Source organism: Medicago sativa, chromosome 6 (assembly GCF_051527215.1).
Source record: "Medicago sativa cultivar Bolivia chromosome 6, Bolivia_mono, whole genome shotgun sequence".
NCBI classification, from domain to species: Eukaryota; Viridiplantae; Streptophyta; class Magnoliopsida; order Fabales; family Fabaceae; genus Medicago; species Medicago sativa.
This window is the reverse complement of record NC_140754.1, coordinates 59806878-59832586: the sequence shown is the minus strand read 5'-3', so window position 1 is coordinate 59832586 and position 25709 is coordinate 59806878. Positions and strand designations below refer to the sequence as shown.

The 25709-nt window shown below is 34.1% G+C and overlaps 3 protein-coding genes and 1 long non-coding RNA gene across 11 annotated transcripts; 2 read left to right on the top strand and 2 right to left on the bottom strand.

Moving 5' to 3' along the window:
• Nucleotides 1–1234: 1234 nt before the first annotated feature.
• On the bottom strand, nt 1235–8628 carry LOC146916003 (uncharacterized). Of its 2 annotated transcripts, none has more exons than XR_015014835.1 (4): nt 8376–8628; nt 8118–8184; nt 7609–7707; nt 1235–1417 (listed from the first exon to the last, which is right to left on the bottom strand). It is a non-coding gene; the product is annotated as an uncharacterized LOC146916003 (long non-coding RNA). The 2 variants fall into 2 exon arrangements; XR_015014836.1 differs by having other exon boundaries at nt 1235–1268.
• Nucleotides 1916–7157, top strand: LOC146916004 (uncharacterized). Of its 3 annotated transcripts, XM_085718219.1 has the most exons (8): nt 1918–2142; nt 3609–3773; nt 4528–4843; nt 4936–5177; nt 5258–5557; nt 5631–5732; nt 6147–6431; nt 6826–7157. In XM_085718219.1, the coding sequence occupies exons 6-8, from the start codon at nt 5667–5669 to the stop codon at nt 6907–6909; spliced, it is 435 nt and encodes a 144-aa protein (XP_085574345.1). In that variant the 5' UTR covers nt 1918–2142; nt 3609–3773; nt 4528–4843; nt 4936–5177; nt 5258–5557; nt 5631–5666; the 3' UTR covers nt 6910–7157. The 3 variants fall into 3 exon arrangements, with proteins under 3 accessions (XP_085574344.1, XP_085574343.1, XP_085574345.1); XM_085718217.1 differs by lacking the exons at nt 5631–5732; nt 6147–6431; nt 6826–7157 and having other exon boundaries at nt 1917–2142; nt 5258–5553; XM_085718218.1 differs by lacking the exons at nt 4528–4843; nt 4936–5177; nt 5258–5557; nt 5631–5732 and having other exon boundaries at nt 1916–2142.
• Nucleotides 8629–8640: 12 nt separating the features above from the next.
• On the top strand, nt 8641–16356 carry WIT2 (WPP domain-interacting protein 2). Of its 5 annotated transcripts, XM_085718214.1 has the most exons (6): nt 8641–9049; nt 10982–11524; nt 11623–12646; nt 12677–12764; nt 14885–15070; nt 15987–16356. In XM_085718214.1, the coding sequence occupies exons 2-6, from the start codon at nt 11023–11025 to the stop codon at nt 16152–16154; spliced, it is 1968 nt and encodes a 655-aa protein (XP_085574340.1). In that variant the 5' UTR covers nt 8641–9049; nt 10982–11022; the 3' UTR covers nt 16155–16356. The 5 variants fall into 5 exon arrangements, with proteins under 5 accessions (XP_085574340.1, XP_085574337.1, XP_085574341.1 ...); XM_085718211.1 differs by having other exon boundaries at nt 11623–12764; XM_085718215.1 differs by having other exon boundaries at nt 11623–12764; nt 14885–15074.
• Nucleotides 16357–23341: 6985 nt separating this feature from the next.
• LOC146916001 (uncharacterized) lies at nt 23342–24858 on the bottom strand. The gene is made up of 3 exons (XM_085716763.1): nt 24533–24858; nt 23667–23707; nt 23342–23583 (listed from the first exon to the last, which is right to left on the bottom strand). The coding sequence occupies exons 1-3, from the start codon at nt 24786–24788 to the stop codon at nt 23425–23427; spliced, it is 456 nt and encodes a 151-aa protein (XP_085572889.1). The 5' UTR covers nt 24789–24858; the 3' UTR covers nt 23342–23424.
• Nucleotides 24859–25709: the final 851 nt, after the last annotated feature.

The following is a 25709-nucleotide window of genomic DNA, read 5'->3' as shown; positions in this document are numbered from 1 at the left end:
ATGATAAAGATTCAAAGGAAGAAGATAAAGATGATGAACATCTTCATCATATTTCTGGATTTTTTTTCATTTTAATAAAAATATATTTTAAAAAATAAAATTATGTATATTTTAATAAAAAAATGAGAAAAATGATGTATATGTGCTTTTATGAGAGATAAAAGACCTAAACGGAAAAAAATAAAGATAAAGGACCAAAGTATTACAAATAAATAAGATAAAAGACCTCTAATGTAATCTTATCTATAATTAAATAAAAATTAAAAGTATTAAAAGTTACCTTATGACTAAAATTGATTTTTTTTTTTAGAAAAAATTGACTCATTTATTTTACATAATCTTGTCTATAATTAAATAAAAATTAAAAGTATTAAAAGTTACCTTATGATTAAAATTGATTTTTTTTTTTAGAAAAAATTGACTCATTTATTTCACATTTAATGTTGGCAATGTATATTACATTTTGATTGGTTGATATCATAAGGGGGTAAATACCCCCTAAACAAGAGAGGGTAGTCTAGAAAAAACCTTTAAGTTTTCTTCTATGTATTGAATTGAGTTTTTAAAAAAATGTATCTCAAAAGAATTTGTGCACGATTTCATCCAAAAAATTTATAACTTTCATAATTTTAGTTTTTGTTCCTATGTCTTGGGGACGTTGTATAGTTCTTGTTCGACGATAATTTAGCCTAACCCATATGCAGCACACTAGTTAAAGATGAATGATGTTTGTACAACTAATTTTAGATAACTTTTATGACAACTATTTTTTTCCTTTTTTTATTAGACAAAAACAATAAAAATAAATAAATAAAAGAGAATAAAAACACTTAAGTATTATGAAAGAGAGAATTGTCTCAAATTGTTCAAGAATAATTGGGGCAGCATTTGAATGATTTTCAGCTCGATGATTTTGGTGACTTTGTCTCTATATCTCTTCTAACCAATAATTCTCTCATCAAAATAATTTATTTTAATAATTCATCTATCACTATTTTTCATCTAAAATACTCTAAAACTACCGAACTCAAAGTCACTAAAATGCTACCTGAATAACTGTACAAACGTTATTTCTACCGATCAAATGACAATTGAAATTTTTTATGAGAAAGTTGTTTGAATCCAACGAGAGGGACCCACAACAACCAAGACACTTGTGCTTTACAGCCACCTAAACCGTACGTTGGAGTGATAGATCTATCTATCTATGCAGTGGCGGAGCCAGACAAAAAAGTTTGGGGTGGCCGTCATTTTGCCATCAAAATAAACTAAAATATATAAAGTTAGTTCATTACATACCTAAAGATGCACTTTATGCTTTCTGAGTGACTTGAAATCATCAATATACAGTTCAACAGCCTTCCTTTTGAAAATAGAAACGATTATGTTGCACTTTATACCATATTGATTTTAGTCCCTGAATTATAAACCACATAAAAACCAGAGTTTTAAATAGGGGCACACGACCGCGATCTGAGCTGCGAAATAATAGTTTTTTAATGTTGCTGAAAGTGCAATGCAACCGCCATTGTGGCAGCATCAGCACATTTTTGCGTAATTCTCCGCAATTGCAACTGTTACCGCAATCGCTATTTAAAACTCTGATAAGGACTAATTTGAACATAAAAAAATAATGTTACAAGGACCAGAAGAAATAAAAAGGATCAAAGGTGAAATTCTCTACAATCCATTCAAAGACTAAAATCAAAATAAAATTCACTACAAGAAAAGTGTCACTTTGCAACACTCAGATTGCGACATATTGGCACAACTGTCGCAATGTTGTTTTTTTAATGTTGTTTACGACGGTTCATACGACAGTTTTATCAACTGTCGCAATGTTTTTTTTTTTGTTGAATTACTTAGAGCGCGAAATGAAAATTGAGAGCGCTACTTCCAAAAAAATTGGCTCCCTCTCTTCTTTATTTTCAGAAAAATAAATAAAAAAACAAAAACAAAAATCACAAATCCTTCATGTTTCATCGTTCCAACAAAACCCCAAATCACTTCTCACATAAGTTTCTTTTTCTTTCTCTCAACAAAACCCATATCGTTCCAATTCCCACTCGCTCAGCCAAACCCCAAATCGGTCCAATTCTTCACTCACTCACAAAGCAAATCGTTCCAATTCTACTCATCACTGTAAGTATCTTTTCCTTTCATTGATTTTCAACTCATACACGATTGTTTCATCGAAAATCCTTCACCCAGTCACTCAATAAAACTCCAAATCGCAAATTCTGTCTCAACTCGTTCCAATCCCTAAAAGCCAAATATCTTCTGTGTAAAACCCCAAATCAGAAAGGGTTGTTCTTTTATGGGTTGTTTTGTACTTTTTTTTACTTGTTTGGATCTTAGGTTTAAGATAACATCTTTAATTTTTTGTGGGGTTGCAGTTTTTTGATTCTGTTCTGTTTGTGTGTGGGGAGGGCAGACATTTTTGCGCCTTTGTTTGTCTGGGTGTAGCCACAGTTTTATCATTTTTGGTGTTATGATCCATGGGGTATTTGGTTCTATGGGGTGTAGCCTTAATTGACTGTAATGTACTGTTGTTTCTTGTTTTCTCTGTTAGCAGGCTATGTGTCTCTCTCACAAGCTTAGCTTAATAAATTTTTCCAATTCAAAAAAAAGATAACGTCTTTAATTTTTATGGGTTTTTCTTGTTTTTAAGAAAAAATCGATTATTTTGATGTTGCTGATATGTGGAACAATAGGGTCTTTTTGGTTTTGTTTGGTGGGGTTGAGATTTGTTTATTTAGAAACAATTTTTTTTAAAAAAAAATTGGGGTGGTTCACTGGTTTCTTTAGTTGAATACATATTTTTTTGGTTGTGTTTACGTTAAAAAATTGAGATTGGTTGTTTGGTTTATTTATAAATAAAAAAAATGATTTGACATTGCTTTGTTTTGTGCAATCATTGTTGTTTGAATGCTAACATTTTGTGTTTATTGGTGAAATGGTGTTTTATAAGTTCATTTGTGTGCTTTGTTCTGTTGTTGTAAACATGCTGAAGCTGAAATAATGAGTGCATGTATGCGCACATGCCGCTGGTCTGTTACTTTTCTGCTGTTTTTTCGATGGTCTGTTACACTAAACTTCTATGTTTTTATGTTGCTTTTTGCTGTTATTTTTGCTGCTGTTCTGTATGAAAATTAAACAGCTGCGGCTTGATTAATATTGAGAGATGAGATGCAGTATTTGTAATGTCTTTACTGTTATACTTGGAATTGTGGTTAATGTTTGTTTTGGTCTTTACCTATTGAAAAAAATAATAGAGATGAGGTTTTGTGTTAATAATAATGTGAATATGAATATGAATGTGTTAGTGACTATTTTACTTGTGCATTAGCTGCCTTAGAATATGGTATATGATAATTAATATTAAGTTATATTACATATGAAAATGAGATATATGGATGTAAGATATGAATTATATTTCTTAACTTCACCATTTGAACAGGTAAGTGATTTATACACAGAGCCTAAACACACTTTTATTGTATGATGTATCCATTGTGAACAAAGCCTAAGTACTTAACTTGTTTTTTGCTATCCTAGTATGCTTTGCTATTTGCATTGTTTTGACTTGTTATCATCAATGCTTGCAGCGTAAGTGTGTTTAGAGTCTCGACCTTGTGAAAAAGATGACACCATATGAGTATGCACGGCTCAAAAGAATGGAAGATAATAATAAAGTGATTAACGCTCTCAATCTGCCAATTCTCGCCCAATCCCTTGTCAAATCCTCTTCTGCCACTAAAAAACCTTCATCGGTATGATTTATTGATTCTGAAACTTTAGAACCTTTTTTTATTGATTTCTGGCTCTGAACATTTTTTATCACATCAGTGTTTAAAGGATAGTGTATCTGATATGTTTAAAGGAACATATCTTTGTTTGATTTAAATGATAGTTTATGTGTTAGCTAGAAATGTATGATATTGTTTAACTGTGTTGTAGACACCCATTACAAACTCATTCTCAACCACTTCTCAAAACATAAAGAACCTGAATTTAACATGGTAGGGAGTTGTTTGCATTCTTATCTACTGCATGTATAGGAGGATTAAATTTTGTCATTAGGAGTATTTGTTTATGATATCAAATATTTAGAGGAAATAATTTAAGATAAAATTCCTGCATTGTAGCTATTCATTTTGTGTCTTGATTTATGCTTTTTGCCTTTTAAAAATAAAGGTAACCGTTATTTAAAATAAAAAACAACTATAATTGCAGAATCTTAAAGAGGTTTTTTTATGTGGATGTCATATACCGAGTTCAAGAATCAAGTTTATATGACAGTGTCAAACGTGTTGTAACTGATACCCCTATTCTTTCATCCCCTTTAATATCTTTTTAGATCAAGTATAACAAATTACTCAATTGAAAGTTGTGAATTAAATCCCTATAGTTATGCACATGAAATTGTGATCTTAATTTTACTTTTGATTCCTATTGTTATTTTTCTTTTTTGGACCAATCAAATCCCTCCATATTTATGACTGTGATCTTATTTATTTTGTGAAGGGTCGTTCAAGGTTTGTACAACCTGGAGCTCTCGAAGCAGCCAACAAGAAGCGCCTCCGTTCGCATGACTTACCACAAGCCCCTCCACAACCTACACATGTGACACCACCACCTGTACCAGTTCAAGAGACATATCCACTAACTAGCAAGGTGTCAACACTGCCGGCAATAGTCGAGGTGACCGAACTGCCATCTTCCCAGGCCACATCACATAATCATTCTATTCCTTTCCCTGATTCTGAAGATGACGTGTTAGATGATGCGCCAAATATTGCTGAAAAAAAGATATCTAAATATTGGGATTTAGAAGTTATAAGTAAGTGATCTAGTACAAAATTATCTTTAAATAATTTAATTGTTTTACATCATTGACTTATGCCATATTTCACTTACTTTCTTATGTGTTAGATGAGGCGGGTCATGTTTCAAACAAGCGTTTAGTGGTGTATGATGTGTTGGCTGAATCTCCTAATGGAACAAGGATAATAACAAGATGGAAGGGTCGTCAACCAGTGGGAGAAGCAGCTGGTTTTTTAGCGAGTTTTTTGGGTAACCTTGCTAGAATGTATAGAGACTTTCCAATAATGTTTGAAAGTTGGGACAAAATTCCAGAGAAAACAAAAACTAAAGTTTATGATGAGAAAATAAAGGTATCATTGATATACAACTATATATTCTGATTTATTGTTTCTTTTGTTTAGTAACTATTATTTTATGTTTATGTTTCAAGACAAAATTTGTTGTTGATGATGGAGACAACAAAAGCTATATTTTGACAAGTATTGGAAGGAAATGGAAGGATGAATGATGTCGGTTGTTCAAGGAACATTATAAATGGGATCTCCCATTAGAAGTGAATCTTGCGAATTATCCAGGTCATATTGACGCAACCAATTGGGCTCTTTTTGTAGCATATAGGCGGAAGCCAGACACGCAAAAGAAGGCGCGAAAAAATGCAGCAAATAGGAAAAAACTAACGACCCCTCATACACTAGGAAAAAAGTCTCTTGCGAGGAAGAAATATGAGTTGGTATGATTCACTCAATCTGTCATTGATCAAATACTTAATTGCACAAGTACTTATTATATGTGGTTATTTGTAGGAAGTGAAAGATGGTCGAGAATACAGTAGGGGAGAAATGTTTTCAGTTTCTCATAAGGACTCCAAAGGGCTATATGTCAATGAAGAGGCCAAGAAAAAAGCTGTAAGTGCATCTTTTCCTTTTATTACTCACGTGTGTATGTTTTATCCATGATACAAGTTAATGTTGTTCTAGTTGTTCTTTGCTTCGATGCAATTGCTTTTTCCTGGATGAAATTGTACAATTATGATTATGCACAAGTTTGACTTAGGTAACTGACTATACATGATTCATTTTGGAATATGGTAAAGCAGACAAAGTTCACTGCTGCTGTGTATATTGTTTGGTTAGATTGTGCAGACATTATTATAGATAGAAGTAGAGTATTTGCTTTTGTTTTTTCATGTAGCATTGTGGATGTCAACTGCTAAACAAACAATTTCGATGTATGATTGATTGATTTGTAAGTCTGACATAGTGATAAACATCTTGTGAAGTACCTTTGTTTATCAAATAAGAGCCCTGGATAATCTGCAGGAACAATTGCAAATTGAAATGCAAAACACTCCTGAGAATGAAGCATTTGTCAAAGTGTTTGGAAAAGAACATCCTGGGTATGTGCGTTCTATGGGACTTGGGATAACACCATCTCAAATCTTTACTTCTCACCATGCTAGAATGACATCTTCCTTTGAGGCTAATGAGAAGATGTTGAAAATGCAAGCCGAAATCGATTCACTTAAGGATAAGGCTTCACAAGTTGATATCTTGAAGGAACAAGTGGCATTCTTGATGCAAATGCAAAATTCTAGAGAAAAACAGGTAAAATTGTATTTTCACAAGTTGCATTCTTGTTGCTTGGATTAGGATGTTAAGTTTTAGGTAGGGGTGTGCATGGTTCATAAACCAAACCAAATCAAATTGTAGCAGTTTAACTATACATTTTTATATACTTGCTGCAAATTATAGGTAGTTTAGTATGTGATGAAATAACTTTAATTGGATTAGGGCTTTAACTATACCTAGTTAGGTTGTTGTTGTCAACTTCTTTGGAGCTCGACCTTGGATTTTGTATGTTTTTACTTGGTTGTTTGGAGGTCTGTTTGACTTGGTTGTTTAATTTTATTATCCATTTTGAATATTGTTGTTTTTCTTTTGTTTTGAGTGTTAATGAGTACTTTGATATTGCTAATCATTGTCTTATTTTATTTTTCAGCCAACAAACACAGAATCACCAAGAGATGGTGTGCGCTCCTCCGAGTCTAGTTACCGCCTTGAGAATCATGAGCAACATCACTAGGGATATTTAGATAAATATTATGAGCTAATGGTGATGGACTATTTTGTATAGTCAACCGTTGAAATTCACTAGTATTTTGGTTTTTGAACGTTTAAGCTACTTTATTTCTAGTTTTAATCAAGTTCATTCAATGTATGGATCCGAATGTTTAAGCTACTTTATTTATAGTTTTAATTAAGTTCAATGTATGGATCAACAATCATACTTTTGGATGGTTTATATGAATGAAATTAAGTAATTTGTAGTTATATATTATTCCATTTTAAGTATTTATTGATTAATAGTTTCATTTTAATTTAAGATTAATTGTTATTGATTCAGCCGTCAAAATTAATCAAATGAAAATTGATAAATAAGAAATATTATTAAAAAAATGAAATTTATACATTTGCGACGGTTTGAAACTGTCGCTGCAAGCCTATAAGAGCCATCCATACAAAAAATAAAAAAACACATCACGACAGTTACAACTGTCGCTATTATTTCTGCGACGGTTGTAGCGGCAGTTTACAGAACCGTCGCGAAATACCTTCCCGACATGCATTTTCCCGTCGGTTGCGGAACTGTCGCAAATGTCCAATTGCGACAGTTAGAACTGTCGCAAAGCCTTAATTTACCTGTCGCAAGATGACAATTTTCTTGTAGTGATTACATGGAGACAAAAGAAAAACCTATGCGGCATGGAAAAGAAAGTAATACCTTGGAACTTTGGTGGAGATTTCCTGAACAAATCCAGGTGGCCCAACAAAATCAAGAAGATAAAGATCATCAATTTCATTCAATGGAAGGTCTTCAGCTCTGAAAAGGGTAAACAAAACAACAATTTTAATAATTAAACAGAGTAGTGAAATTTACACTAAATCAAATGCAAAAACATAACATAGTTAAATCAAATGCAAAACTCATGAAGCAAACTATACACTAAATCACTTTCCAACCACCATTTTAACATAAAGACATAAACTTTCATAAAAAAAAATTATGACCCATTTCACATAACATTTCATACAGCAAACAAGACATGTAATCAGAAAGAGTAACAGAACAATCCTAAGAGTACAAAATAGGAACAGCAAGAATCAATCCTTTTGAACAGAACAGAACAATCAACTGATAATTATAACTAGAAGTTTTTATTCCAAAACAACAATCCAAGAATCAATCCTAATTATATGAACATATAAAGGGGGAAAAACACAAAAAGAAACCCGTTTTTATTCACTGGTCTTAGTTGTTGAAACAAGGTCATCTCTCCGGCAACCCATGCTTCAAAATCTGCATATACGATATACAAATGAAATCAAGATTTGAATAATTCATCCAAAAAGACATCTAATAGTCCCCTACCATAAAAGATCAGTAATAATTCATCGTATAATCTTAAGAACAGATAGGTTCAAAATCTGGTTGTCAGACCAAAACAAAGAGAAACAGTTTATTGAAGAAATTCAGAAGAAGAAAAAAACCTTGCACAATCATAGATCTGTGACACGTCTTGGAGGAGAAAGAAGAACAAAAATTATGGATCCCGATTTGTTTTGTTGGTTGGTTGGGAGAAGAAGAGAAAGGCGTTCCCCTTCTGGCTTCTCATGAGAGAGAAATTGGATGCCCAAATGTGAAATTGAAATGGAAAATATTAAATTTAATGAAGGGTATAATAGTCATTTCACACAAACAATGGGGTGGCGGTGGCTCCCCCTTGCCACCCCCCAGTTCCGCCACTGCGCTATGATGTCCTGTCTTTCAATTTTGTTTGTTTTGTATCGTGCCTTTGCCAGAACTCAAACTCAAACTCAATTAATCAAACAATCTTTGTCAAAACAGTTCAAGATCAACGTGCACCCCATTCCAAGTCTTCATTTTTTCTCTTTTATTTTTTCTTTTCCTACTCTCAGGCTCTAGTTTGACCATTTTGACTTCTTCCTCTTCAACATTATTTATCCACAATTATTGGAGACAGAGTGTCACCACAAAAAAGAAGATACCCCTTTGTTTATTTACCTGTGTGAAAAAATGGTTAATTTGTTTATGAGTGGTAGTTAAAAGACTTGGCTAGATTTAGAAGTTTTTCTAGATAGACTTTTCTGGATAATTTTCATCTGGGGTCTCTTGTTTAGAGTCCAGAAGCATTTATAGAAAGGTAAGGCTTTACTTCTCAGTTATCAATTGATAATTTGATGTTAACTTTGGAACTTTCTTTATTTGAGGAAATGAGAAAGTCATAATTGTTGTTTGTTCTAGCTGTGGCAGTTTCATGTTTTTAACTGTATGGTTTGGAGTTTTGTTGTAAGCTGAATCTTCATTAAAATTGTTGTAATATTTTTGGGGAGTTATCATAATTGATGGTTTTTTGTGGTTATCTTTCATGGATTTCTAAGGATTGGAACATATGCTTATGATTGTTGTGTGCTGGATTTGTTAGAAAACTACGATCCCATGTGGTTTATGTTGTTAAGATTCGAGTAGATAAACCCACTTGGGTTGGCCTGGTAGTATTGGTTTGGGACCTGAGAATGTGCTCCTCTTCAAGGTATCAGGTTCGATTCTCTCCAGTGTCAATTTGAGTGGGCTAATTTAGATTCTTCAAAAAAAAAAAAAAAATTCGCGTAGATACTTCATTTGTCACTATCCAAGATCCATTGGGTCATGAGTATGTTAAGACTTAAAGTCCCGCATTGTTTGTGTTAGAACAATAACCGGTAACAAAAGATTAAAGAAACACAAATCACAAACAATAGAATGTAATCGCTGTTTACGCAGTTCGGCGAAGTTACAAACCATATATATCGTATTACAATCCAAATTACAACAATACCCCTAAACCATACCATAGGGGCAATCATCACTCCCCCACAACATATAGTTGGGCCTAACGTACAATTGCAAAGCTATAGCTGCATTTCTTCAACTACATACTCATTTTTTTCTTTTTTAATGCTAGGGGTTAGTAGTGTTGTTAGTGATGGTTCGTGAGAGAGTTAGTTAATACATTAGATTGGTTATAGTTTGACTAAGAAAATTAGAAGAAATTAGATGTTTCCTATAAATAAGAAATTGAGCAAAAAATAAGGTCTTAGGGTAGGGACTAGGGAGGTAGGTGTACAGACCCTTAATGATTTATTACGTATGCGAGTTATTTTCAATCTTTATGTACAGAACTTTCTTATAAATTATCATGTACCTATACAACAAGAACAACAACTTTTTATCTTTGAACTGTGGAATTGATGTATGTTAGTGTATATATAATTTGTTAATATTGTTATGAGTCCCACATTGGATAGGAGATGGTCTAACAATATGTTTATAAGTAGGGATCATCCTCACCTCATAAGCCGGTTTTGTGGGGTTGTATTAGGCACAACCACAATTTATTTTTAAGATGGTATCAGAGTCTCTCCAAGATCCATTGTGCCACCTGCTATCAGGTTTCCGATATCGGGCCACCCACCATTTATGTCCACGAACTAAGCCAATAGTGCTGGTCGTGAGGGTGTGTGTTAATAACTCACTTGGATTGGCCTCTCCAAGATCCATTGTGTCACCTGCTATCAGGTTTCCGATATCGGGCCACCCACCATTTATGTCCACGAACTAAGCCAATAGTGCTGGTCGTGAGGGGGTGTGTTAATAACTCACTTGGATTGGCCTCTCTAAGATCCATTGGGTGGGCCACCCACCATTTATGTCTAGGAGCCAAGCCCAATAGTGCAGTCGTGAGAGGGTGTGTTAATAACCCACTTAGGTTGACCTGATGGTATTGACTGATGGTATTGACTCAAGGTCTCAGGTTTGATTCTTGATACCAATTTGGATAGGGTAACCTAGCTTCTAAGAAATAAAATTACCAACTGCTAATTTATGTTGTTTGTAATAGAATAGTAAAATCCCATTGCAATAGAGTAGTAACAGCCCATAAACAAATTCGTTAAGTAACAGATTCTGTTTTTCATTTAAATTTCATCTCCTAGAAGTTAAAATGAAGATAGAGTTGTTACTATATTTTATTTTATTACTTTAATAATGGTGTCCTTTGATGCTTGCATCCACTTAATTTCTATCTTATTTTCAGAGCTAGCCTCTAATTTCTGAACCAAGAAAGAGGTCCAAGAAATGGATGCAGCTTTAGAAAAACTCTACTCACTCAAGGGTTTCTCAACAAAAGAAAACGACAGCCAAGATCTTGATATATCCTTGCAAGCCCTAACAGAAATAGATCATCGGCTAGCCTATTCTTCCGAGAAGCTGGTGAACTTACATGTTCTGTATATTTATCTACTGGCTCGAGAAAACAATCTTGAAGAAATAGATTCAAAGAATACCTGCGACTTAGAAAACTCATTTGAGAAGGCAATGATGTTTGATCTATTGTCTGGCATTTTAGATTTTGAAGCAACAGAGCTTGACAATTTCATGGACACTCTACACGAAGAAATTGTTGATGCACGTCATAAAATATTGTCGTGCAGACATTTGACCGAGGTTTTCTTTATAATGGATGAAAAATTGCAAGATTCCGAAGAGTCTAAGAAGCAGTTACAACAACAGTTATTGGAGTTAAAGATTCAGTCATCGCAGCTTCAGAAAAGTCTTGTAGCTTTCCATCATGAGAATTGTAAGTTGAAATATTACACAGATTTTCTTTTTGTTCGAAAAATTTATATTGAGTTATTTTTCATTTATTTATCGTTTTTAGTCAATTCATATACACAGGGGAAATGGGGAATGCTTTGAATTTATCAGAAAATAGTCATGTGTCAAATGTGAAAGTGAAAACGAAAGATCAGAGAATGGTAGAACAACAGAGATATATTCTTCGAATGCTTGAGAAGTCGCTCGCAAGGGAGCTAGATCTTGAAAAGAAGTTAGCGGAGTCAAGAAATAACGAAGAACTAAAGTTGAAACTCCGCTACACTGAACAAGTGGCATTTTATATGGAAGAAGCAGCAGAAGTTGTTTGGGGAAGATTTCTTGAAGCAGACAATGCTACCGAGGTGTTAATGGGGATTTCGAAAAGTATAATGGGACGTCTCCAAGTAACTGAGTTCAACCTCAACGGTTATATGCAGCGAGAAAATGAGCTAAAATTGAATATTCAAATTTTAATCGAACAACTTAAGGCTAAAGATGCTGCTTTAGAAAAGAACGGGAGATGTAATGTTAATGTCGACGATACTCAGGAAAATACTGAGGTGTTGGATTTGAGGGAAAAGGTGAAAATTCTAGAAGAAGAACAAAAGAATTTTGAGGTTCAGATAAATTCTTTGAGTGAAGAGAACGAAGCCTGTCATGAACAACTTATAGAAATAGAAAATTTTGCCGAATCTCTAAAAGAAAGCATTGATATAGCAGAAAATCGAGCTGAGAGCGCTGAAGCAAAGGTTACACAGTTAACTGAAACGAACTTGGAACTTACTGAAGAGCTGAACTTTCTTAAAGGGAGTGCTAGTACTGCCGAGAAAAAAGTCGGTTCACTTGAGAAGCAACTGAGGGAGCTAGATATCCAACTACAGAATGCGAAGGCATCTTCTGAAGCAGGTCAAGAACAGCAGAATATGTTATACACAGCAATTTGGGATATGGAAATATTAATTGAAGAGCTAAAATCTAAGGTTTCAAAAGCTGAAGGTAATAAAGATAGCGCTGAAGAACAATGCATTATGCTATCTGAAAGTAACCTTGAACTTCATAAAGAGTTGGATCTCTTCAAGTCGAGAATGCTTTGCATGAAAACATCGATGGATCACGCTAGCAGTACAAAATTATCAAGTGCAAAAGAAATTGATACCAGAACAAAGTTTATCATGGATTTGGTAATGCAACTAGCTACTGAAAGGGAGCGCATTAATAAACAGGTATTTACGTTTATCCTCGTCAAATAAGTTCTATGTTTTTATCTTTTATGGAATCTCAGTTTGGTCCTTTAGTGATCATTTCATGCAATTTTTGTTCACCTTAACTTTGTATACTTTGTCCAAATTGAACTGAAAATATTCAAGGAACCAATTAATGAAATTTAACATAGAAGTTTCTAATTACTCATTAGAGCATCTTCAATGGGAGCTGAAAATTGATGTAACTCTCTCAAGAGGAGAGAGAAAATTGATACCATATTAAGAAACTGTGAAAATGTGAATGTGATTCATTAGATTGAACAAAGATTACATCAATGTATTTATAACTTATTGTACTATCAATCTAGAATGTACTACACCACTGAAGCTAAAATTACTACTCTATGTTAATGACTTGTACTGCAAGCTTTCCTTATCTTCATGCTTAGCTTTACTTGAATCAGCATTGTGTAATAAGTGGTGCTGACAGCTAACAAAAAGCGATCAGATAGTTATAAGAAGAATGTAATCAGATAGTTATAAGAAGAATGTAAAGATATCGAGACCCAATCTCATCCTTACAAAACTGCCTTGTACGACGTGGGACTAAATCCCACCGAGTGTTGGCCGCTAACACACCCCCTCAAGCTTCAGCCCGGCCCAATGGGCCTGAAGCGTGGAAGGTGGGACTAAATCGTGGAAGGTGGGACTAAATCCCACCGAGTGTTGGCCGCTAACACACGTGGGACTAAATCCCACCGAGTGTTGGCCGCTAACACACCCCCTCACGCTTCAGCCCGGCCCAATGGGCCTGAGCGTGGATAGCTTTACTTGAATCAGCATTGTGTAATAAGTGGTGCTGACAGCTAACAAAAAGCGATCAGATAGTTATAAGAAGAATGTAATCAGATAGTTATAAGAAGAATGTAAAGAATATCGAGACCCAATCTCATCCTTACAAAACTGCCTTGTACGACGTGGGACTAAATCCCACCGAGTGTTGGCCGCTAACACACCCCCTCAAGCTTCAGCCCGGCCCAATGGGCCTGAAGCGTGGAAGGTGGGACTAAATCGTGGAAGGTGGGACTAAATCCCACCGAGTGTTGGCCGCTAACACACGTGGGACTAAATCCCACCGAGTGTTGGCCGCTAACACACCCCCTCACGCTTCAGCCCGGCCCAATGGGCCTGAGCGTGGAAGATGAAACCCCCTCAAGCTTCAGCCCGGCCCAATGGGCCTGAAGCGTGGAAGGTGGGACTAAATCGTGGAAGGTGGGACTAAATCCCACCGAGTGTTGGCCGCTAACACACCCCCTCACGCTTCAGCCCGGCCCAATGGGCCTGAAGATGAAACCCCCTCAAGCTTCAGCCCGGCCCAATGGGCCTGAAGCGTGGAAGGTGGGACTAAATCGTGGAAGGTGGGACTAAATCCCACCGAGTGTTGGCCGCTAACACACGTGGGACTAAATCCCACCGAGTGTTGGCCGCTAACACACCCCCTCACGCTTCAGCCCGGCCCAATGGGCCTGAGCGTGGTGGGACTAAATCCCACCGAGTGTTGGCCGCTAACACACGTGGGACTAAATCCCACCGAGTGTTGGCCGCTAAGGGACTAAATCCCACCGAGTGTTGGCCGCTAACACACCCCCTCACGCTTCAGCCCGGCCCAATGGGCCTGAGCGTGGTGGGACTAAATCCCACCGAGTGTTGGCCGCTAACACACGTGGGACTAAATCCCACCGAGTGTTGGCCGCTAACACACCCCCTCACGCTTCAGCCCGGCCCAATGGGCCTGAGCGTGGAAGATGAAGAAAGCCCAACGATGGACCCGATAGGCTCTGATACCATGTTACGAAAATCGGGGCCTAACTCATCCTTACAAAACCGGCTCTTACGGTGAGGAGTGCCTCCCCTTTATAAACTCTTCTCAAGAATCCCATCTATCCGATGTGGGACTAAATCCCACCGAGTGTTGACCGCTAACAAAGACTTCTAGGCATTTTTGAATTTGTTTTACTCTTGGAGTTGGAGAATCATATTCTGTCGAATAAATACGTGTATTGTTTCCATTAATCAATAGCAGTATCTTTTTTTAATTCCTTTGCTTATTCTGAACTAGTTACCACTCGTTCTTCCTGCAGCTATATGCTTTAAAACAGGAAAATAAAAGTTTGGTAGGAAAGTTAAAGGAGACTAAAATTGGTGCATGCAACAATGGGCTAATTAACAGAAATGAAGATCAAGCTTCCAACATTGACTCAAGCAATGATAGCTGTACAAAATCATTTGATGAAGAAGGAATGGCACACTTCAATAAAACCTTTCAGGCAGGTATCTTTTTTATCAGCCTATTCCTTTTAACTAGTTGATATTATGTTGGTAGGCTTTATTTACATGCTATGAAGCACGGACACTCCTGGGGTTAGACGTGTCACGGTGTCGGACATGTGTTGTGTCCTACACCGACACCTGTAATTACACTGAATTATGTGATTTTTTCAAATTATTAACTGTGTCGGCGTGTCAGTGTCCATGTCGTGTCCGGTGTCCGTATTCGTGCTTCATAGTTTACAGGACAATCAACTATATCCATGTTTTTATGTTCTTTTCTTTTGAGAATAAAAATGGAAATAAAACAAGTAACAAATAACCATCCCATTGCTTAGGATATGCTTTGCATTTTTACAGCAACCAAAGACCATATTATCCCAGTTGAAGCATGCATAATAATCATATCTAGCTTGTTACAAATAAAATCACTATCCACCCGATTCAGTGCTTTTGTAAACAAATCCATTCCTTCGTTGCATATTCTAACATATGAAGTAGATACAAGTTTTCGTTAAACCTCCTCTCTGATAAAATGACAATCTATCTCAACGTGCATTGTTCAATCATGGAAAATTGGATTTGATGTAATATGAATGCCAACCTTGTTATCATGCCTAAATTTTTTAGGAAAAGTATTTCCAAATCCCATCTTTTCCAAGAATTCTTACACATAAAAACACAAGTCGTTTGAGCTATAACGCTTAACTTCACTTTTGCACTGGATTTTGCCACCGCGTTTTTTGGTCTACACTTTATTAATAATACTTCGTTTTAGAATTTATTGGTATATATCGACAATATAAAAAAGATTTATAGCACGTTTGGAATTCTTACACATAAAAACACAAGACATGATATTTATAGCTTTTGGTCTTCCGCGAGAATTCACCCTTTCTTGATTTCTATTATTAGGTGGGTGAACAATCAGAAGTAGCAACATCATCTGTTTCAACAAATAAGCCTACAAATTGGAGAAACATATTTCTTTTTTGGACAATTTTTATCCCTCTTGTTTCGGTGTTGGTCTTCTGCTTGTTGGACAAAAGCAAGTTTTCTGTTCTGAAAGATTTTTTCGGTTAAGTTATAACCTAGCGAAATTTTGTTGTTGGTGCAGTTGTTTCACTCTAGTCCTTTAGATTCTTTTTTGAAGGGAGTTCTTTAGATTCTTTATTGTATATTAAATACTGATGTACATTTTTGAACCTAAACAAAAATTAATGTAATTTACTATGTGATGTTAGAGTGGTTAATAAAACAGTTAAATTGTCGATTGTTCTCGTAAGTTTAGCTCAGTTGGTAGGGACAATGCATAATATATGCAAGGTCCGGGGTTCAAACCCCGACCACCACAAAAAAAAAAAGTTAAATTGTAGATTATTTTGTCACGAGTGTTGAGTAAAAAAAAAAAACTGTCATGAGTGCTTAAAAATACAAGAGTTTGTCTTTATTAAGGACACAAATGATTGTTATTTATGCTTGAAAAGTGCTTCAATCATGAAAGACAGATTGATCGGTTTTTTCTCTTTTAATGTAAGTGAAGTTTGATACGATGTCTTCTTAGGTTGTTCCCTTTTAGTTTAGACCCCTAAAAAGACTGGTCCAACTTGGACCTATTCAACGTAAGCCATAGATTTAGAGAAAATGTAATCCAACGTTCTAGATTGAATTCAAATAAGTTGTGCAGCCATTTATGAATCATGTTGTGTGTGACTCAAAACCAAACTTGGACCCGTTCAACGTAAGCTATATTTTTTGCTTTTTTTTCAAAAAAGTTAAAGACGCTACTTGTTTCTCAAGAAAGCATGAATATAAGGCAATTTTCTTTTAACAAATTGGTTTAAATGTGTCATTGGTCCCTGCACTTTCATCAGATTTTGGCATTGGTCCCTGCACTTTTTTTTGTTTGGCATTGGTCCCTGCACTTTGTAAAAATATTGGTATTGGTCCCTCTGTTAACTTTCTGTTAAAAAAAACAAAACAAAACTAATGGAGTGCCACGTGGCCCAATCATTTTATGCCACGTGGCACCAATACCAATATTTTTACAAAGTGCAGGGACCAATACCAATAGTTTTATGTTTTTTTTTTAACAGAAAGTTAACAGAGGGACCAATACCAATATTTTTACAAAGTGCAAGGACCAATTCCAAACAAAAAAAAGTGCAGGGACCAATGCCAAAATCTGATGAAAGTGCAGGGACTAAAGGCATATTTAAGCCTAACAAATTTTAATGTCTCATAAAACCTTGAGAACACACCTGCTTTACCATTACAAATTACAAATCTACTACTAGTATATCATAAGAAAGTTAATTACAATAAATTTTCCCTACTTAACCTCCTAATAACTGACTAAATCATTGATTTCATCTACTACTATCTGTATGAAAGTTGAAGTGCAGCATAATTTCATAATTGTACTATTTAAAACTCATAATCTCATTAATTTTATGTGCATAATGGTCATTTTCTAAAATTTAATTTAATTGTTTTTTATTTTTTTAAATTAATTACGGATAATGGTTATCACAATTGTAACAAATTTCCACGGATAACTATGAAATTAATTAATTTATTAAAAAATTATGGATAATGGTCATGAGTATTAGATTTCTGAGAATTTGGAGAATTGGAATGAAAAAGAGCCATAAGGCTTTGATAGAGAAAAATCACAGAGAATTATTTGATCAAAAGATAATAAGAGTACAATAGTTGAGACTTATCTATAGAACTAACTCCTAACTAACTTGCTTGCTCTCCAAGCTATCTAGATAACTTGCTCTCCAAGCTTCTCAAACACTCTAACTAACTAACTAACCATAGTTTAGTTATCAACTAACTATGGTTTATTCACTACACTCTAATAGTCCCCCTCAAACTCAAAATGGGAAAATTCACCAATTTTGAGTTTGAAATACAATGAAATTACAATGCAAATGAATTAGCAAAAACAATGTAGAAATTGGTAACCAACCAATGTAACTAACTATGGTGGTGTAACTAAGGACAATGGGGAAACTAAGTAGAACAATTCTGCAACACATGGCTAACTTCATGAAGCTTAATGTTTATGGAATCAAAATGCCAATTTATGGAAGCAAAATGCCAATTTATGGAAGCAAAATGTGAAATCTTGATCCTGAGATGCGTGTTTCTTCTTCTTCCTTCCAATATTCACAACCAGCTTTCCAGAAACGTGATTGTGACAAAAGCACTTTTCTAAAACAGCTTATTGAAAAAATGCAATTGAATCAAAGCAACTTCTTGAATACACAACTAAGCCAAAACAGCTTGTAGCAAACGCACTTCTTCAACCAAAACGCAATTATGAACCAAAAAACAACTTCTCAAACAGCTTTTCCAATAAAACATTATGTGATTCTCCAAAACATTGAAACTCTGATGAAGGAACAGAGAATAATTCTCCAAACACGAATTGCACATAACCAAAAACATCAAAGAATGAACCAAAGTTGCTTCTCAAAGGCGCTTTCTGCAAACACGATTCTGAAAGAAAATTCAGCAAACGCGATTTCAACTATTCAAACTTGATTCTAAAAAGATTCTTCTGTAAATGCAATTCTGAAAAATCGACTCCAAACATGAAAATAGCAAGAACAATATTCTCAATCAAAGTTATTCTCCAAACGATGAAGAGAGGTACGGTTACACCGCCGGGATCGAAAATCAATGGAGAATAACCATCACCTCCGGCGAACCAAGGCGGTGCTGAAATTACAATTCTGAAATTATCACCGCGGAATTGATTTGCGATGACGAAACTGAAAACAGCGGAAGGATCTCGAAAACTCTGTGGTTCTTGATCTTCCATAACAATCTTTGTTGAATTCGCTATAGATTCAAATACGAAATCGAACGAAGTAGAAGAATCACTTGCATTCAATACTGATGATGCAGAAACAGGATCGTTCGCATACGATATCGATGATACAGAAACAGAATCATTCAAAACACATGAGATTTCACCGATCATGATGCTACAACCTTCAATCAGTGGTGCAATAGATTCGATCGGCTTGATAGGAACAATTTCTGAGTTAAAACTGCCAAAATTGAAAGAAACAACTTCGGATGATAAAACTGCAGATTCTTGCGGTTGTTTCCGAAGTGGCGGTAATGGCGAAGACTTCTTTTCAGCCTTTCATATCTTCCATAGATGACAAACAATGAAGTATGTCATTAGAAACGACGGAGGATCAAAAAGAACGGTAAAAATTTCTGATGCGGCAGCGGAAGAAAAATAATATCTCGAAGATCGCAACCGAGGCGAACGGTATCACTCTGATACCATATTAGATTTCTGAGAATTTGGAGAATTGGAATGAAAAAGAGCCATAAGGCTTTGATAGAGAAAAATCACAGAGAATTATTTGATCAAAAGATAATAAGAGTACAATAGTTGAGACTTATTTATAGAACTAACTCCTAACTAACTTGCTTGCTCTCCAAGCTATCTAGATAACTTGCTCTCCAAGCTTCTCAAACACTCTAACTAACTTACTAACCATAGTTTAGTTATCAACTAACTATGGTTTATTCACAACACTCTAATAATCAGAAATCTAACAAATTTTCCCCGATAAATATAAATCTATTTAATCATTTTTTTTAAAAATGACTTAATAACATGTGATATGGAACTATCCACAGATATAAAAAAATTCCACGCATATTTGATTTTTGGGATGCAAAATTAACAAGTCTTTGGAATACTTTTAAAATATTGTTTGCGGTGCAAACAATGAAGGGTGTTTTGCATATAAAATAAAAAGTTATTTAATAGAAACACTACATTGATGTTGATATTTTGAAAATAGTCATGAGTTTCTAAAATTTTATCATATCGATTTTCTCATATATGTAAATAAAAATTTATTTATGCATATATAAATACATAAAATCTGCAACGTGCGGTGTTAATATCGAACAATATTTTACATATATAAAATAAAAAGGAATTCAATAGAAACACCGTAATAATGTTTATGTTTTGACAATATTAATGAGTTTCCATAATTTTATCATATTAATTTTCTCATATATTTACATAAAAATCCGTTTCTCCAGATAAAACTCATAAAATCTGCAACGGGTGCGGTGCAAACATTGAACGGTGTTTTGCATATAAAACAAAAAGTTATTTAATAGAAACACTGCATTGATGTTGATATTTTGAAATTTTAATTTTTTTTTTTTGACAAATGAAATCTTAAAATTTTATCATATCGATTTTCTCATATATGTACATAAAAATTTATTTATGAATATATAAGCACATAAAACTGCAACGGGCGCGGTGCAAACATGGAACAGTGTTTTGCATATAAAATAAAAAGTTTCTTTTTGACAAAATAAAATAAAAAGTTATTCAATATAAAATGAGTTTTCACAATTTTATCACATCAAACTTCTCATATATTTACATAAAATTTGTTTATGCAGATAAAACGTAAAAAATCTACAACGGGTGCGATGTAAACATTGAACGGTATTTTGCATATAAAATAAAATTTATTTAATAGAAACATTATATCATAAGAAAGTTAATTACAATAAATTTTCCCTAATTAACCTCCTAATCATTGATTTCATCTACTACTATATCATAAAAAAGTTAATTACAATAAATTTTCCGTAATTAACCTCCTAATCATTGATTTCATCTACTACTATATCATAAGAAAGTTAATTACAATAAGTTTTCCCTAATTAACCTCTTAATAACTGACTAAATCATTGATTTCATGGGTATAATCGTCATAATCTCTCTACAATCAGTTGTAAATGTCCTCAAAGGGCTAACTAATAGGCTGTTTGGATAAGTGTTTAAAGCCTATATCTCGCGTCCCGATGCAATTTTGAAGTGAAAATAAAGAAGCTACAAAAGGCAGTTTGAGAACAAACATGGTTTTCCTTGCTTTCCACCGCTTCAACAAACACACTATAATACACACTAGCCTACTTCCTCCAATCACTTTTATAAGCAAATTTTGACTTTTAGGTTCATTCAATAAATGATGTATGTGGTCTATATTGTAGACCACATTTATCATTTATTAAATGAATCTAAAAAGTAGAAACTTGCTTATAATAGTGACCAAAGGGAGTGTCTGTTTACCGATGCATTTTTAGTCGGTTTTGCTCTAAATTATTCATATCCTTTAACTACATCTTTCTTTTCCCGAAAAGTCTCCATATCTTTGAAGACTAATGCTATTTGTCCTGAGAAATACTTTCCCGAAATCATCCCGAGAGTTTAACCAATTAAAACTCATGCCTTTCCACAATTCAAGGAAGCTAGTAGTGTGTAGTAGGAAGTTCCATCTCAATTTCCACAATACACGGAATTCAACAGGAAATTTTTGTAAAAAAAAAAAAAAACAGGTATTCGGGAAACTCTCGGGCAGTAATTGGTCGGGAGAAATAGCATTTTTCATCTTTGAAATACTCCCCCGCTGCATATCACGATTTTCTACTCTTCTTCATTGAACATTTTGTGAAATTCCAACTTCTTTTGAGAGTGCCGTTTCAATTCCATCTTATGATAATTAGCCTTTGCAAACTTCATCCGTATTCTTAGGGTCCGTTTGGTTCGAGAGTTTTGGAGGGGAGTGGAGAGGATGGGAGCAAATTTTATTGCACTGCCAAGATTATCCTTAAATTAATTTAAAATCTCAATATTATCCTTATAACAACATTTGTTATTATTAGATTATATGTTTGCATTATCTTGTAACAACTTTTATTATTATTAGGTTATATTATCCATGTAACAAATTTTATTCCATATTATTAACAACTTTTCCTTGTAACAACTTTTATTACTACTTGTAACAACCCTATTACTAATCCATTATTTCAATGTTTACATCATGTTGTTATCGATTACATCGTTATTGTTTCGTTACTTTATTATTTTTATTTAATTAAGTTTAAGGGTAAAACAGTAAAATAATTTTAAAATCTCTCCCTTCCCCTCCCCTCCCCTCCCCTCCCCTCCTAATTTTCGAACCAAGTCTTAAATCTCAAACTCCAATTCCTTTATCTTTCTCAATCGAAGAAGTTGGAATTTTATTCTTCTTATAAATCCATTTCAACTTTTCGAATCCCATTTCATTTTGGTGGTTCCCTGTTTCATTCCAGTTTGCGAGACAAACACAAGTTTCAAAGGCTTTGGGTCTCTAATTGATAATTTGAAACATTTATATGGAGGCCTAACACTGCCTCTTGAATTCTTCACCTAGGAACATGAGTTGATTTATTTGATTGGTATAGAGATGTAATCCTCATGCATGGGATTTGATTGCGCGAAAGGAACTTATTTTTAACAATGTCAAAACATTCCGTTCATAACAATGTTACAAAGATTTCCTCCCTGGCGAGTTCTTTCTCCGCAACTTTAATAATTGATACTTATAGATAATAATGGGAATGTTCTTTTGGGGTTACACGGATCTGTGGGGATTGCTAACATCGTTTATGCAGAAATTATAGTTATTTGTCATGGTTTAAATCTTTGTTGGGATGTCAGTTAAAGAATAATTAACTATTTTCAGGCTTACTTCCGGTAAGTACTCTTATCAAAGATGGTGTCACTACCCAACATCAATTTGCAAATAAAATATCTTTGATTCGCCAATTGCTTGCCAAGGATTGGTTCGTCATGCTCATATGCGCATATGAGCTAGGAATAAGGGAACTCATTCTTCCGTCTCTTTGGTTAACCTGTTTAACATTCCTTCTGCTTTTACGAATGTGTGAGTAGTACTCACTATGGATTAGTTTCCTTTTTATTTCTTGTTTTTGTTTTTAGTTCTCTTTTTGTTTACCAAAATAAAGTTTATATCTCTACCACTCGCAACGACATTTTCACCCTAACAACCAATGTTTTGTTGCTAAGTTCGCCTCAACTTGTTGTCTCTCGTTGACGTCTTACTTTTTCTTCTTTGAATTTAAACAATCAACATTAATTGTAATTGAATCTAATTATGACGTAAGGAGCCTTAAAAAAAATGATGCAATGAGATTTATGGGTTTTGTAGTGCTTCAGTGTTGCACTACATGCTTGTCGTAGAATTGTTTTTCTTTTGTTCTCTTTACAAATTTTGGTAGGAATCTTGTTGCACTTCAGAGAACAGGTAACAGTCCTGCTGCCTGCACATTGGCAACGGAGCAGTGGGACATATTACGGCCACGATGAGGGACTTGGCATCAACAAGGTGCTATGCTTAAAAAACAAAAGGCTTTACAATTTAAGCCATTTATTTAAATCATAAATTACTAGCAAATAAATTATAGTATTGTATCCCTCAAAAACAAAATTAAAGTATTATATCATTGATTTAACAAACTCTATAACTTCATGAAGATTATCAAGAAATGAAGTAAAAATTGCACCTAGTACAAAAATCAAAATAAAAGCAACCATTATCTTAAAAACATATCCTGAGCATGTTTGGTTAGGTTCTCTGCTTTTACCACTTGAAACCTGGAAAAACAAAGTAAACAAATGAAGATCTAGTTGATCATTCCTTTTATGTTTTTAGTTTAATATGAAAAAAAAAAACTTACATGTCTTAGTGGCTGCTTTGCCATTCCTTTTATTTGCTCTTCTGCAAACAATAATGAAACATTTCTCAGTTATTCGTAAATGGCTTGTAACAATAGTCAAATGATCATTGTTTTCATGCTTAAAAGTATGGACTCTAAAGTCTTAAAGAAAGAAACGTTCACCAAAATGTACACCAGAGGATACTAATTAGATTATAACTCGTTTTATTGACTATACATACCCATAATTAAAATTAAAACAACATAAAATATCATAATTTTAGAAGAAAAAAAAATTTAACCATAAATAACTGTCAAAACTCGAAAAATTGTGGATTGATAATGATTGAGACTTGTTTATGTTAAAATCCAATGGAGTTCTGAAAGTCATGGAGTTTTGATTTTATTTTAGCTTTTGTTGATTACATAAAGGTCTGTGTGATATATTATATACATGTGGTTCTAAAATTATAGCAATCTAGAAGCTAAAGTGCAATCTATATGTGAAACAAAAGAACCATCAATCGAATGAGATATATTAATGTTTAAATCTTAAACAGATGGCTTAGTTTATGTTACTGACGGCTAAGCCATGGGTAATGTTATCAACAACATTGTTGAAACCACGATTACCCACAAATGATCCAAGGTGTGGCCGACGATAAATGCAGAGGGCTATCATGGCCGTGGGTAACGTTACAGACGAGGGATTTTCCCACGGCCTCGGGGCACTCGGTAAGCCGTGAGTAATATTAAGATTACCCACAATTTTTTGCTCCTATAGACGGCTTTTGTCCCTGGGTAATAACAGATTTGCTTGTAGTGAATAAGAAAAACTCAAGAAATCATTGATAATGGAAAACTGGATGAGGTAGAAATTTACATACCAGAAGAAAGAACAGTTTGAAGCTTCCAATTATCACCAAAATCGGAAAGAATAGCATTTGGTCCAAATGCGATTGTCTCCTCTTCTTTGCCATCTTTTACAGCTTCTATACGTGTTGCCAAAGGAACCGTTCCCGTGAGTTTCCGATTTATCAGCGCCACCGCAAATCCCGCATCGGTTCCCGGTGCGAATCGTAGTGTCTTGCCAGAGGTTCTGCAGGTAACCTCTAGGAATTGTGGTGAGAATTCTTCAGCCATCGGAATCTTTGATTGGATTTTGAGTTTTGAGTTTTGATGAGAGAGATTGTGTTTATTTATTCCAGTCCAAAATTTTAGATCCTTAAACAACTAACCACTTAGGATTAGGCTTTCTTGTTATATTTTCCGCTAAATATTGTTTTTTTTTTTGTTGTCCAGTTCAAATCATCTATTTCTTTTTCTATTCTAATTTTAATTTATTTAATTATTGAAAGTTAATAAACAGAAACAATACAATTTACACTACCAAAAGAAACAATACAATTTACCCCATGTTAATAATTTGACAAATCAGCATATGTAACAAAAATACAATTGTGCCCCATGTTAATCATTTATCTTTTAATTCTTTTGTTTTTATTTAACAAAAAATATTATTTGGAGAGAGAAAATAACTGTCAAAAGATTATATTGAGATAAAATATTCTTTATATATAGTTGCATCTAAATATGTTTTCATTTTAATTTGTTTTTAGGATTTTTGTAGACATTGATTTAAAAAAAAAAAAAAAACTAAAACAGACTAATACAATAATTTAAATATTTTTTCTGATACTGATAAAAATAAAATGATTTTCCCCCCTCCCCCCTCCCAATATACTCATTAAAATAAAATTCATTTTGACATTCAATAATTTAGAGATTATTTTTTTTAGAGATTTTATAAAAAATCAGAATCTATTTTAAGTTTGTTTAACGTAATAGAAAATTTATTTTTTAATGAAAAAATAAACTTATGCAAACAATACGTTAAACTTATTGTTTAACGTATGAAAAAATTTATTTCTTAAGGTATTAATTGTACTTTAATAGCTCTCATTTCCAAAATTGACTGTCCTAGAGTTTGGCTGATTTTCGCCCAATGTCATTGATTTGTAGCTTATGCAAAATTTTGTCGAAGGTGTTGGCTAATAGATTAAG

Coding starts and splice junctions, on each gene's coding strand:
- LOC146916004 (XM_085718217.1), top strand. CDS start 3,645: ATGACACCATATGAGTATGCACGGCTCAAAAGAATGGAAGATAATAAT. Junction 3,774..4,527: donor CCACTAAAAAACCTTCATCG/GTATGATTTATT, acceptor TATTTTGTGAAG/GGTCGTTCAAGGTTTGTACA. Junction 5,178..5,257: donor TTTATGATGAGAAAATAAAG/GTATCATTGATA, acceptor TTATGTTTCAAG/ACAAAATTTGTTGTTGATGA.
- WIT2 (XM_085718211.1), top strand. CDS start 11,023: ATGGATGCAGCTTTAGAAAAACTCTACTCACTCAAGGGTTTCTCAACA. Junction 12,765..14,884: donor GGGAGCGCATTAATAAACAG/GTATTTACGTTT, acceptor TTCTTCCTGCAG/CTATATGCTTTAAAACAGGA. Junction 15,071..15,986: donor ACTTCAATAAAACCTTTCAG/GCAGGTATCTTT, acceptor TTCTATTATTAG/GTGGGTGAACAATCAGAAGT.
- LOC146916001 (XM_085716763.1), bottom strand. CDS start 24,788: ATGGCTGAAGAATTCTCACCACAATTCCTAGAGGTTACCTGCAGAACC. Junction 23,708..24,532: donor TCAAACTGTTCTTTCTTCTG/GTATGTAAATTT, acceptor TATTGTTTGCAG/AAGAGCAAATAAAAGGAATG. Junction 23,584..23,666: donor CAAAGCAGCCACTAAGACAT/GTAAGTTTTTTT, acceptor TTGTTTTTCCAG/GTTTCAAGTGGTAAAAGCAG.